Source organism: Macaca nemestrina, chromosome 2 (genome assembly GCF_043159975.1).
Source record: "Macaca nemestrina isolate mMacNem1 chromosome 2, mMacNem.hap1, whole genome shotgun sequence".
Taxonomy (NCBI): domain Eukaryota; kingdom Metazoa; phylum Chordata; class Mammalia; order Primates; family Cercopithecidae; genus Macaca; species Macaca nemestrina.
The window spans coordinates 96,288,492-96,302,841 of record NC_092126.1 but is presented as its reverse complement, the minus strand read 5'-3'; the positions used below and the strand labels follow the sequence as shown (position 1 = coordinate 96,302,841).

Below are 14,350 nucleotides of genomic sequence, written 5' to 3'. Positions count from 1 at the left end.
CATGAATGATAATATTGAGTTTTTCAAATGCTTATTTGGTCCATGTATTGAGATAATGATATGGTTTTTCTTCTTTATTTGTTAATATGGTAAATTACAATGATTTATTTTCAAATGTGAAAACAACTGTACATTCTCGGAATAAACTGTCCTTGGGCGGGATGTACATGTCATTTGTTTGTGTTGTGTATTGTGGCGCTCTGTCATTAAGCACATATATATTCATGGTTTTTAGGTCTTGCAGATATATTAGCCCTTTTATAATGATGAAATGTCTCTCCTTTGCTCCTTATCTCTAGAAATACTCTTAAAGTCTATCTTGTGTGATATTGTCACAGCCATTCCTGTTTTCTCGTGCTTAGTGTTTGCACAACGTATTTTTTTTTTTCTATTCTTCTTTGTATTTAAAGTATATTTGTTGTAGGCAGCATATAGTTGGGCCTTGCCTTTTTATACACTGCAACCTCTGCCTTGTAATTGGAGTGATTAGATTTTTATGTTTACATCCATCATCATTATTGATATAGTTGGATTTAGAGCTCCTGTTTTGTTATCCTTTATGTCTCACATACTTTCTATTCCTCTTTTCCTCCTTTCCTGCTTTCTTTTGGGTTAGTAAATATTTTTTAATATTTTGTTTTAATTCCTCTATTGGCTTGTTATCATATCTCTTTGCACTGTTTTTCACCCAGACTAGGGATTACCATATGCATCTTAACTTGTCATGATCTGTTGAGTTAGTTTCATACCACTCTATGCAAAATATAGGAAATCTACAACATCATACTTCCATATGCTCCCCATCCATCCTCTGTGCTATTCTTATCATAAATATTACATCTATATATGTTAAACCCCCACTATGGTATTACAATCTTTGCTTTCAATAGTCATATATCAAATTAAGACAAATACATATGTGTGTGTGTGTGTGTGTGTGTGTGTATACATACCCCCTTATTCACCATTTCTGGGGTTCTTCATTCCTTATTATAGATTTGAGTTACTATCTTACGTCATTTCTCTTCAGAATAAAGAGCTTCTATTAGTATTTATTGTTGGGGAGTCTACTGGCAACAAATTCTTTTCTTGTCTTTATTTTTTCCTTTTTGTGGAGAACGGAGTCTTGCTATACTGTCGGGGCAGGTTTCGAACTCCTGGGCTCAAGCTATCCTCCCGCCTCTGCCTCCCTAAGAGCTGGGATTACAGTTGTGAGCCACTGTGCCTGGCCTGTTAGCAATACATTCTTTCAGTTTTTGTTTATCTGAAAATTGTGGTGTGTTTTGGTAATTCTCCATTTAGTACAATTTACAGTGCCTCGTCTTCCACCATGTATCCTACTTTTTAGAAGTAAGCCTGATAACATGTAGTGTATTTATTTCCTGAATTTTATCTGCAAATACACACACACATCCACGTCCACACTCTAACACACTTGCATACACATACCACAGACATACCCAAACATACACAGACACATCCTTCTTAGATGATTGGAAACAGAACTTTGTTTTCTTGACCTTTCATCTTCCCTCAAGCTAAACCATGTTCATGTCTATGACTTGGCTTCATTTGTTGTTTCAAGGAACATATGTTTGTTTCAAGTAAATAAAGCAAGAATTAGAGATTTGTTTCTCGGCTTTTCAAATACAAGATTTCATAATAGATAACACTCCTTTCCAGAATAAATAGGTCTTTGTCAAGTCTGAACAGGTTGTCATTGGCCTAAGTCAAACAACTAGCTCGTTTTGCAGAACAATCCTGCACTTTTGTTTTTGGCAAGTATCTACTGAGTGTGGACTCTAGCAAGTCACTAAAAGGCTTTTCAAACATTTTTGTGTGATTCCTTAGTAGCTGAGTCTGTGCCAAGATTTCACAGTGTAAAGAAGATGGGTGGAAGGGCTTAAGAGCTGGAATTTCAGCTCTGACTCTTGTTAGCTGGATGCGTTGGCTACAACTTTTAACACCTCTGAAGTTCATAAGGAATGTGAAAAAACTTTTTAATGCCATGTGACTATAATAGCTAAAATATGTTATGCATTGTATATGATCCACATTCTTCACAAATGAACTCATTAAAGCCTCATCACAGCCTTTACTATAGGATTTCTCATTTTTCCCTACTTTACAGATGAAAAAGGTAAGGCACAGAGGTGACTGTAATCATGTGTGCCTCGTGCATGGAAGAGCAAGGCTTGAACACCAGCAGTGTGGCTTCTGTGGCCCTACCTTTCACTGCTTCACTCTACTTACAGTGTCAAGGACAGGCGCTTCTCAGTCATGGTGTCACCAATTATAGTGCATCCATTTCTAGCATCTAGTTATTGTGCCTGGAATCACTCACTTTATAGAGAGCCCACAGAGAGGGAGGAGCCCAAAGGATTGTCTGTTATTACAAAGCAGCATTAATGGTCATATATATAACCTGGGGCAGCAGTGTACTTTCCTACCATTTTCAACATAACATCTATGAAAAACCCATAGAAAGCCCAAGCTGCTTCCAGTTGGCTCACAGAATGAAAGGGTTGGGAGGAGCCTCTGGAGGTCAGATGTCAACCTCCCTCAAGTCTATCATAGCTAAGAATCAGGGTGATATATTGGTGGCGTTTGATGAATGGCATTTTGGTCTTGGGACCTGTAAATGCTAAAATCGGCCAGGTGCGGTGGCTCACGCCTGTAATCCCAGCACTTTAGGAGGCTGAGGCAGGCAGATCATGAGGTCAAGAGATCAAGACCATCCTGGCCAACATGGTAAAACTCCGTCTTTACTAAGAATACAGAAATTAGTTGGGCATAGTGGTGCGTGCCTGTAGTCCCAGCTACTTGGAAGGTTGAGGCAGAAGAATCACTTGAACCTGGGAGGTGGAGGTTGCAGTGAGCTGAGATCACACCACTGCACTCCAGCCTGGCAACAGAGCGAGACTTCATCTCAAAAAAAAAAAAAAAAAGAAAAGAAAAGAAAAGAAAAGAAAAAAAGAAATGCTCAAATCCTGCCTGGGATTAATCACATCTCCTGTGAGTTTCCCAAGGGACCAGCATATACAAGGGTGGCGACTGTGACAAATAAGAATTCAAAGTACCTCTTATCTATTAGCCTTGTGGCCATCACCCACAATGCTTGGTAAAGCTGGTAAGGTGGGTTAGGAAGCCTTGAGGCCTAACCAGGGCTTCTCCTCTCCAAGTCCCAATTTTACTACCAAATGGCCATGGAGCTTAAAGAAAGGATATTTCCCAGGTGTCTAGGACCTTGTGGGAAGGGGAGAAGGGAGATAGAGTGACCGAGAGAAAAGAGCAAGAGTAAGACAGCCCAATTTCTTCCTGACTCAGCCAACTGATTCTCACAGTCCTCCCATTCACTGATAAATGTGGGTCCATCAGTTCTGGAATGCAACAATTATACCATCAGATTACCTGCAACAACTGCTGGCTATCGCAAGCATGGCCATCCTCTTACAGTACAATCATAGTATGATTGTGTGTATACATGTATGTGGGTAAAAAGAGGGAGAGCATTTGAAAGAAGACTATAAGGAAATATACTAAGTGACTATGCTTCAATGTTAAGATTTTAGTGTTTTTTCAGATTTTCTATAATAAGCAAAAATTAATTACCTTTATAATGGAAAATATATTCAGTACAATGCAGTACCTAGAATTTAGTCTTCGAATCAAAGACCAACATCAAGTGCAACATTATGCTGTACACATGATGCATGCCTAAGCAGCAGTGCATAAAGGAATCCATAAAGTTTGTAATAAGGAAGACTTCATGAGGAAAGTGTCCTGTTTGTTTGTTTGTTTGTTTGTTTGAGATGGAGCCTAGCTCTGTTGCCCAGGTTGGAGTGCAGTGGCACGATTTCAGCTCACCACAACCTCTGCCTCCCAGGTTCAAGTGATTCTCCTGCCTCAGCCTCCCAAGTAGCTGGGATTACAGGCACATGCCACTGTGCCCAGATAATTTTTGTATTTTTAGTAGAGACGGGATTTCACCATGTTGGCCAGGCTGGTCTCAAACTCCTGACCTCAGGTGATCTGCCCACCTCGGCCTCCGAAAGTGCTGGGATTACAGGTGTGAGCCACCAAACCCAGCCGAAAGTGACCTTTTAGCTGAGTCTTAAAAATGGGAATGACAGAAAATCTACTGTTCTTTACCACATTACTATATTTATAGATTTATTGTAGTTTGATGTTTCGTATGGTGCTGGGTATGACTTTTTTTCTCTTCTGCTGAAATGTCAAGTCCCTGGAGTCAAGGATTCTATTTCTTTTCTGTGTCTCTCCTTCACCTCCAATTTCATCCACCACCTGGGAAATCAGTGCAGCAGCTCAACTGAGCTTTTTTAGTTAACCACATTGACATGGTCCAGCTATTTGTCCAAGTCAGACAAAGTGCTCTGAGTTATAATTTATAAGTCAAATAACCAAATTAATGGCAGGTTTTCTTAGTCCCTCTAGCTCCTCCTCTGAGAACGTCTGAGGAACCTTATACAGAGACAGAGTTGAACTCCCGGAGAAAGGAAGACGATGAGACTAAATTTGAAGTCAAGGTAAAATTACCTTTATTTTACTTATGGAACTTTCTGACAAGAGAGAAGATTGCTGTCATAATTATCAATAAATCAACAAATCATATTTCCATATTTCCTTAATCTGTACCTATTGTCACCTCCAGAAGATAAGCCCATCAAGGCACATAGCACAGACTAATGCTTTCAAGAACTGGGGTTTATAGGATTTTTTTTCTTTTCATCCTTTTCTTTCTTCTTAATGACAGCTAGAAATGAAATTTGGTTGTGTATGTAATTATCGGTAGGTACTGTTGTAGTAAAAGAAAAATCATTTTATTTATTTCTGTAATCTGGCTTCATATTTAAAATTGGTAGAACAGTATATGGTTCATGTATAAAAAGAGCATGACAGGCTGAGCGCGATGGTTCACACCTGTAATCCCAGCACTTTGGGAGGCCGAGGCGGGCGGATCACGAAGTCAGGAGTTTGAGACCATCCGGCAAACATGGGGAAACCCCATCTCTACTAAAAATACAAAAATTAGATAAGCGTGGTGGCGGACGCCTGCAGTCCCAGCTACTTGGGAGGCTGAGGCAGGAGAATCACTTGAAACTGGAAGGTGGCAGTTATGGTGAGCCAAGATTGTGCTGCTGCACTCCAGCCTGTTCAACAGGGCGAAACCACGTCTCAAAAAAAAAAAAAAAAAAGAGCATGACAAAATTGCATAGAGCTGCACACACACATGCACACACACAAGTGCGTGAATAACTGGTGAACGCTTAATAGGCTCTGTGGATTGTGCCAGTGTCAGTTTCTTAGATGTTAATATTGGAGGAGGTTTGGAGAAAGGGGACATGAGACTTTCCATTTCTTTGCAACCTCATGTGACTTAATATAATTATTTCAAAATAGAAGTTTAAAAAAAGCATAAGGTTTGGAATCAGGCAGATCTGGGTTTAAGCAACATAACCTCTTGAAACCTCAGTTTCTTGCTTGTACAAATGGGTATAACAATAGCTACGTCCTGAAAATATTTTGAGCATGAAATGAAAATTTGAAAATTGCTAAGCACTGTATAATTTTAAAGTAACATACATTGAGAAACTGAAGTATAATTAATTGTGAATTGTGAATATATGTTGCTGCATAGCAACCCCTGGAGGGGTTCCCTTCCCCTGCCTCCCTGAAAATTAAATATTTGACTGGCTGACTGGTTCTGAAACCATGAGGCCAGGGGCTCAAATGAGCTTCAGCAACATTTATGATCCATCATCAATCCCCAAAGCGTCTGAATATGAACCCCACGGGAACTCCACTGACCTTTAAAGAGTCTGGAAGAAAGTGAGTTTTAGGCTTTTCTTCTTGGAGGCAGAAAGAGAGCGGGAATGAGGGTTCTCAGCAGACTTTTCTTAGAGAGAAAGCTGCGTCCATCTGCGAATCTGTGCAGTCATCCTGTATTCAGGGCAGATTAGGACCTAGCCACTGCTGTCCATAAATCCCTTCTGGTTGGAGGAATTGCATCACCATGTTTTCTCAAGTTAGGAAACTGTATGAAATTTCATACTGTCTTGATCAGCCACCTAAAAAAGTAAATAGCAATTTTTAAAAATAGATTCACCTGATTTAACACCCAGGAGGTCTGTGGAATCATTAAGTAATGTTAAAAGGGTTTCATTGTGGTCCTCTTCAAAAGTGAACATCAGCCTCTCCATTTCTGCACCCTGGACTTCTGGGAGAGTGTCATCTCTGAAGGTGAGGACTGTGTCACATGATCAGAGCTCAGATTTGGCCCCTGAGCTCATATTCTGTTGCCACTGACTCACAACATGACATGAACTCACTTCCTATCTCTATGACCTACTTTGCCCATCTTCAGACAACATATTTATGACCTGCACACTATAAAGATGCTACGGGAGTTTTAAGCATATGGAAGTTCTCATATAAAGGAATCCAAATTAGAGTGATTTATTTCAATTATTGTGAACAGTAAACAAGTTCTATGGTTTTTTGTTGTTGTTGTAAAAGAAAAACATAGACAGTGTAGGAGCAGCAGTGGGGATAGAATTGGAGGCCTGTTGGTGTGGAAAGTGTTGAGTAGAATCCAAGAAGCCCTGGTCACCCAACTTTTGGTTTCTTCCTTCTTTTGCCATGTTGTTTATTTAATTCAGACTCCAAACCCATCCTGTTAAGATGCCATCTCCCTCTGTATTTAGGCAACTCACCAAACAGTATGGGTACTGTTAAACAAGCACAAGTCCATGTTAAAATCATCCTTCTGTGCTTTAGTTGTTTTCTTCCTTATTGTTGATTTGTTGCATATTTAATGAAAAGCTTTTCCCACAACAGCATATGTTAACAGTCAAGGTGGTGGAGGAAGCAGAGTAGGAACAGAGGCTGGTCAGATTTCTGCTTAGAAAGACCAAGGCTATGGAAGGAAATGTAAGCAGAATCCATAAAGTCATGAACAACATGAGCAGGAAGAAAGTGGATTTGTGCACTAAATCCCCAAATCCTAGACTTAGGAATGAATTTAGGACCAATAAATGCAGTTAGTGTTTCACACATTGTGTATTATAACCAGAGAAATTGTTATTCCAAAATACATAAGAAAACTAGTAAGAAAAAGATAGGTTCAAAAAAAAAAGGTTTAGATTCATGTCTGTGTGGATCATGGATTATTAAAAGGGGGACAAATCAGTTGACTACATCAACAATAATCATTGCAGCTTGTGTTTAGTGGCCGCTGTCCAAGAGAGATGACCAGGATGCATAGAGCATGCATCTAACTCTGGGTGGCAATTCTGACATCCTTTTGGCCTTAGGTCTAGAACTCAAAGATGAAATGAAACACAGCCAGTCTAGCAGAGTGAATCATAACATTGTGATAAATGCCACCCCTTTGCCCTTGAGAGTAAGTACGCAGAGAAAAAAAAGTAGCTGTGAACCAAAACCATGTATAATACAGTCACTGATACTCACCACCTACAACTGAAATCATGACATGGTTTGATCACGATCAGATAAATCATTTCCTTTTCTGGAGGGATGATCCTTGCCATGCTGGTTCTGGGGAACTTGAGAAGCTAAACTTGACAGGGCAGCTGAGACTCTTCCGGGGCCATCTGGCAAGAGTGATGCCCTGTGCTCAGCTCACTGACGTCATCTGGGAAAGCCCTGTGGTGGAAGCGATTCGCTGTGCTTTTTGGCGATAGTGATGTAACTATTTCCTGTTCTTCACTGGCTGGAAGCTGAAAGCATGACTCACGGGAACTACTTTTCCCAGGCTGCCAACATCACAGCCTTTTTGTAAGCTGGAAATAAGTCAGAGGCTAACAATTTCTTTTTCCTAAATGTGTACCTACAGAATTAAGAAAGAGCTAACAGTGTTCCTTGGTGCCTGTTAAAGTTATTTAAAGGAGCAGAAGCCTATTCTGTGCTCCCAGAGGTTGAAAAAAAAAAGTAAAGTAACAGAAGCCTTTTCAGGATTCTGAGCAAAGAGCCTCCTAAATTAAAAATAAATAAATAAAAGTTTTTGAATGCAGGAGCTGGAAGGGAATGGAGAGGTGAGTGGAGGGTTGCTATCATTGACTGAAGGCCAGACATTGTACTGGGTGCTGTGTGTACCTGAGTCCATCTCTAGTCCTCAGAACCTTGTGAGGATGATGTTTTCCGTTTTATCAGCAGTGCCACGAGACTCAGAGGCTGAGTTTCCCCAAGGGTCATGCAACTAGTAAATGTTGTAGGTGGGATTTGAAACTAGCTGTTTACTAATCTGGCAGCTTACTTAACTACCTAACTTATCTATCTGATTATTTATTAATACTTAATGTACCCAACCAGCAGCTTATTTAATCTCTTGTGCCCTAAATGTCCTTTTCTGCCAAATGGTGATAAATCATAGCAATTTCACAGGTGGCTGATTAAATGAGAAATGTGTGGAAAGCAACTTGCACTGTACCTGATACCTAGCAGGTTCTTGGTGAATTTTAGTTCCTCATTTAATCCTGTGTTTAAAAGACAGAATGGTCAGTGTGAAAGATGAAAAGAAGGTGAAAGAAGGTCAGATTTGGGGCTTATACAGAATGATCCTGTTGTTGAATATGTACCTTACTGCCAAATGATAACAGATCAAGGACTAAATTCAGTTCTTTGTCTTCTTATTACTTTGACTTCCAGAAGTTTTTGTTAATATTTCTGATTCTCAACAAGAAAACTGTAGAATTATAAACACATTTCAGTGCTTGCCTTCTATGATATTTGAAGTCTAGTCAGTGTCAGAGCTAACAGGAGATTCAGGGACTCTACCAAATCCTGGGGTAGCCCCCAGCCAAGTTCTCTGAAGTTTCCAGAACAAGGATTCTCATGGTTTCCTGTGTACCACAGCTCTGAGAAGCTTATGAATTATGTAGATTCCCAGGGCCCCACTCTCTGAGATTCTAATTAGGGAAGTGTAGGGTTGGGTCCCGGAATCTGATTTTTTTTTTTTTTTTTTGAGACGGAGTCTCACTTTGTTGCCCAGGCTGGAGTGCCATGGAGTGATCTCAGCCAGGTTCAATTGATTCTCCTGCCTCAGTCTCCAGAGTAGCTGGGATTACAGAGGCCCATCACCACGCCTGGCTAATTTTTGTATTTCTGGTAGAGGCAGGGTTTCACCATGTTGCCCAGGCTGGTCTTGAACTCCTGACCTCAGGTGATCCCCTGGCTCAGCCTCCCAAAGTGCTGGGATTACAGGCGTGAGCCACTGCACTCAGAATCTGAATTTTTAACTTACACGTTTGGTGACAAGAATGCAGGTGGTATAAAGATCTCACTTTTTGTAACATTGTCCTAGAGGTTACATTTATAGGCCATGAGGACTTGGGATAAAGGAGAACTCATTGTGTTTGATCTGGATTTCTCAGGCTAGCATAGGGTCTGAAGTTCAGGGGAGTGAGGTGGTGATTACATTAAGCTAGGAAATGTATTTTTGTTGAGGGAGCTGTTGAAAGAGAGAATAACATTAAGATCACCATTGGCCTTGCTCTTTCACCAATAAAAAAATGACATCACTGAAATATTTGGTGGGTCCAACTGGGTACATGGCTTATTCAGCTCAATTTAATATATATTAAGGCAATTGCTATGGGTTATATGAAAATGATTGTATCATCAGGCCTAAACTCAGGAAACTTGAAACTTTCATGGGGGAAACAACATATTTCTAATAATTTATAATATATAGCAGAATGACATTTCTACAGTAAAAGGAATATATAAGGTGGTAGAGAAAGCAATTCCTCACAAGGACATCAAGGATGGCTTTCAAAGGAGGTGGCATTTGAATTCAACTCTAAAGAATAAATAGGGCTGTGCGTGGTGGCTTGCACCTGTAATCCCAGCACTTTGGGAGGCTGAGGCAGGTGGATCACCTGAGGTGAGGAGTTTGAGACCAGCCTGACCAACATGGTGAAACCCTGTCTCTACTAAAAATACAAAAATTAGCTGGGCATGGCAGCAGGCACTTGTAATCCCAGCTACTTGGGAGGCTGAGGCAGGAGAATCACTTGAGCCCGGGAGGCAGAGGTTGCAGTGAGCCAAGATGGCGCCACTGCTCTCCAGCCTAGGTGACAGAGCGAGACTCCGTCTCAAAAAAAAAAAAAAAAGAATAACTAGAACTCTGAAAGGTGAGTAAGACAGAGAAGGGCATTCCAGAATGAAGAAGGGTATAACATCTCAGAGGTCTAAAGGGCCTAGGCTGTCCTGGGAATGGCTCAAGAATGCTGGGAAGGTAGATGAGAGACAGTTTACTGAGGCTGTCGTTGAGGAATGTTGACAGGAGGAGGAGGGCACCTGTGTATTAGGAAGCTGACTCTGGTAGACACTGAAGAGCAGGTTAGATGAAGGCAGGCAGGCTGACCAGCCTCTGGCAGTTGTCACAGTTGGCTGAGACATCAGTGGTGAGAGCTTACTAGTAGCCGTGGCAAAAAGAGATGAGCAGAAATTATACCCATTGACTGAAACGTTCTCTCTAGTGCCTAGAACACGACTATTGGAGGAAATGTGTAGAATGAAGGAACGGATCAAGGCAGAGAAGGTATGGGGAGGAAGCATGATATTAAAGACAGCTTCGAGGTTTCCATCTTGGATTCCTCATGGGATGAATTTGTTGGCTGGATAAAGTACTTAGGAGGAACAGTAAGAAGCAAAGGCTTATGACAGCTGAGTCCAGGTTGGGGCTGGGGTCTCATAGATTGATAAGAGCACCCTATACCCTCTGTCAGTGGGGCTAATGCTGCCCCAGAGGCTGCAGCCCTGCCCACACCATTGATGCTAGGATAGTCAACCCACTGGCCTTGTAGCTGTGTGGCAATTATTTGTAAACTAGCTTTGGACCAAATTTGCTGGGACAAAGACTGGCCTAATAAAGTACTTTTCTGATTTGTGATTTTATTTATAGGTTAAGATTTACAGACATAAAAATTGTTACAATGAAATTTATCCATGGAGCTTAAAATCAGATGAAACCAAACAGCCTGAGAAGATTCAAGATGTATGGGCAGCTTCTTTTCAGTGGCCTTGGCACACTTACTTCCTTTACATTTTCTTGGTTTGGGAATGGGCAAAAGTTATCACATAACATGTTTCTCACTTCCTGATATTTTAAACAGAATTACATATTTGCAAATCATTGTTAAAACATTTGCAGTCAGTTTTATAAGATGTTTTTCCTGAAAACAAACTATTACCAATAGTGTTTAGAGTATTAGTCCAGTCTATAAAAGCCAATTTAACCAGCAAGTGAATTGAATTAATTACTAACAATGGTAGCTGGGAAATTTAAGATCTCGGATTAAAAAGACCCTGAAGCTGGGGGTGGTGGCTCACGCCTGTAATCCCAGTGCTTTGGGAGGCTGAAGCAGGATGATCGCTTGAGCTCAGGAGTTTGAGGCTGCAAGCTTCAGGAAGCTATGATCACACCACTCTCCTTCAGCCTGGGTAACAGAGCAAGACTTTGTCTAAAAAAAAAAGACCATCTGAAAATTTTGAAATAGGCAAAATTGCATTTAGGATCCAGTCTCTTACCTTTCTCTATTCATTTCTCATTTCCACAAAGCCTCAGGAACACTGAGGCTTGTTCCTCAAGTCTGCCGTTCCCCTCCAAAGGGGATTCAGTCTATACAATGTCCTAAAACCTTCCTCTCCTCGTCCTTTCCTCCAGGAAGCCCCCCTCCCAAGCCCCCCTCCCTGATCTGGACTAAAGGTAGAGGCAATCTGAGCTAGTTCACCACAATGCATGAATGATGGGCAGTCTGAAAGCCCTTTAACTCTCCTGGAAATAGTTGCGGTTTTAAAAAAGGGACAAACTGCCCAGTTTTCCAAAGTAATATTGCAGTGGCTTTTGCAGGCAGTGAAAATGGAAAGTAGGAAAAGAAGTGCTAGGGTAGAGCAAATAGGGCAGACAAACCAGCTGTGAATGCACTGCTAGGATAGAGTCTCTTCCTGTTCTCCATATCAAAACCCAGTGAATCTCAAAAAAAAACAGTTGAGGGTTCCCCTCTTTTTCCCATCAGCTGTGGAGAGGAAGACAGAGCCACTCATTCCTGAGGCTAGTATTTTTCACTCTGGGGCTGCATGGTGTAGAACACCCTGGACTCAGGCTGTGGGTAAATACCTTTGCCTTTATTTCCTTCCCTTCCTTTTCCTTTCCTTTTTCTCACTATCCTCTCCTGCATCCCATTTGGTAGAGAACATTTTGATAATTATTGATTCTTACGTGACATACCTTTTCATTTTATTTCTCATTTCCATAATTTACATAATTAATTAATTAAATTTACAATGCCAGAAAATGCTAAACCTTTAACATTTTATTGTCATTCTTTAAATGAAGAAGGTGGTACGGGTGCTTGAAATCTACTTTTTATTCTCTCCTCAGAATTGGGCCTAATAGCTTCCGTTTTTCTTTTTTTGTTGTTTGTTTGTTTTTTTTTTTTTTTGAGACAGTCTCACTCTGTCACCCAGGCTGGAGTGCAGTGGCACAATCTTGGCTCACTGCAAGCTCCGCCTCCCGGGTTCATGCCATTCTCCTGCCTCAGCCTCCTGAGTAGCTGGGACTACAGGCACCTGCCACCGCACCTGGCTAATTTTTTGTATTTTTAGTAGAGACGGGGTTTCACCATGGTCTCGATCTCCTGACCTTGTGATCCGCCTGCCTCGGCCTCCCAAAGTGCTGGGACTGCAGGTGTGAGCCACCACGCCCGGCCAATAGCTCCTGTTTTTAAGGAAAGTGATCGTAATAGTAAATAATACTTTTACCTTAAATTACCAGATACCCTTGGTTTTTTTTTTTTGTTTGTTTTGTTTTGTTTTGTTTTTAACAGAGTCTTACTCTGCTGCCCAGACTAGAGTGTGGTGGCACGATCTCAGCTCACTGCAACCTCCGCCTCCTGGGTTCAAGCGATTCTCCTGCCTCAGCCTCCCGAGTAGCTGGGAGTACAGGCGCGCATCACTATGCCAGCTAATTTTGTATTTGTAGTAGAGATAGGGTTTCACCATGTTGGCCGGGCTGGTCTCAAACTCCTGACCTCAGGTGATCTGCCCACCTCGGCCTCCCAAAGCGCTGGGATTACAGGTGTGAGCCACCACGCCCAGCCCAGATAGCCTTACTTTAAGAGTTGGAACTGAAATCGCTTTCTACACATTCCTAAAATCACAAAGTAAAATCATTTAACTTTGGGAAAAAGTTAATTTAATTTCGTTCAAAGGTTGCTATCTCCCCTTTAGTGAAGAAAAAAAACAATTTCAATAATCGACTGAAAATTAGCTATTGGGACTTTTCACAGTATGAGTTTGAAAAAGGTTTCTGTGTCCTTTAGAGAAACTGAAAACAAAACTTTTTTTTTTATGAAATTCCTCAAAATTCAATTTTGAGAGCATGTATTTCTTAAAAATATAGGGGAGAAAACAATTAGATTATAAGTGTAATGAGAAAATGTAAGAAGTTACCATTCAAGGTGCTCCTGGAGAGCCTGTGTGTTGGTTGGCGTCACTTTGAAACTGGAGAGAGGCTGGAAGTGGGGAGGTGGAGGTTTGTGGGGTGGATATGGGGGTTGGGTGTATGTGAGGGGAGTTGGACCCAGAGCAGTTCCCTGCCTTCATTGCCACCCCCGCCCCAACCTTTTTGAGACGGAATCTTGCTCTGTTACCCAGGCTGGAGTGCAGTGGCACAATCTCAGCTCACTCAACCTCCACCTCTGGGTTCAAGTGATTCTCCTGCCTCAGCCTCCTGAGTAGCTGGGACCACAGGCATGCGCCACTATGCCCGGCTAATTTTTGTGTTTTTAGTAGAGACGGGTTTTCACCTTGTTGGTCAGGCTGGTCTTGAACTCCTGACCTCGTGATCCGCTCGCCTTGACCTCCCAAAGTGTTGGGATTCCAGGCGTGAGCCACCGCGCCCGGCCAGTTGTTATATTTGTAACAGTGATCTGTGATCAGCAATCTTCTTTGCCATCTTTTTGCCACCCTTTTTCTTCAGGATAAAATGACCATAAGGGGAGAGGGGCTGTTCCGCCTGATTGGCCTCCAGACAGGGCAGGCATGAGTGACTTCCCTTTCACAGCACCAGCTGGCTGCCAGCCCTCCGTCTCCTAGGTATACCCTAGGGGAAATTCAGGGTGAAGGAAGGGAAAAAGGATGCAGTGTCACAAAAAACGATTGTTGCTCTGCTTTAGAAGAGTATCCTTTTATCATTCAATGGAGCTCATAAGGAATCCCTCACTAAGAAATACGGCAGCAATTGCTGAGTTTCTATGGTCAATATTTTTGTCTACTATTTGAATAAAAGAAAGCTTTTACTTGA

The 14,350-nt window shown here is 41.5% G+C and overlaps 1 protein-coding gene and 1 long non-coding RNA gene across 8 annotated transcripts in view; one reads left to right on the top strand and one right to left on the bottom strand.

The window, feature by feature from the left end:
* The window catches only part of LOC139361931 (uncharacterized), a 28,830-nt gene extending 21,161 nt beyond the window's left edge, over positions 1-7,669 (bottom strand). The window contains exons 1-2 of the long non-coding RNA XR_011619939.1: positions 7,492-7,669; positions 5,830-6,089 (exon numbers count right to left, since the gene is read on the bottom strand). This is a non-coding gene — a long non-coding RNA (uncharacterized lncRNA). The remainder of the gene's footprint in view (positions 1-5,829; positions 6,090-7,491) is intronic.
* LOC105480110 (MCF.2 cell line derived transforming sequence-like 2) overlaps positions 1-14,350 on the top strand; it is a 261,761-nt gene that overhangs the window by 142,950 nt on the left and 104,461 nt on the right. For all 7 annotated transcript variants that reach the window (XR_011619936.1, XR_011619935.1, XM_011738576.3 and 4 more), the window contains one exon: positions 4,447-4,547. Coding sequence is in view for 5 of the 7 variants with exons in the window: in XM_011738576.3 (XP_011736878.2) it covers positions 4,447-4,547 (101 nt within the window). In the remaining 2 variants the exon portion in view is untranslated. The remainder of the gene's footprint in view (positions 1-4,446; positions 4,548-14,350) is intronic.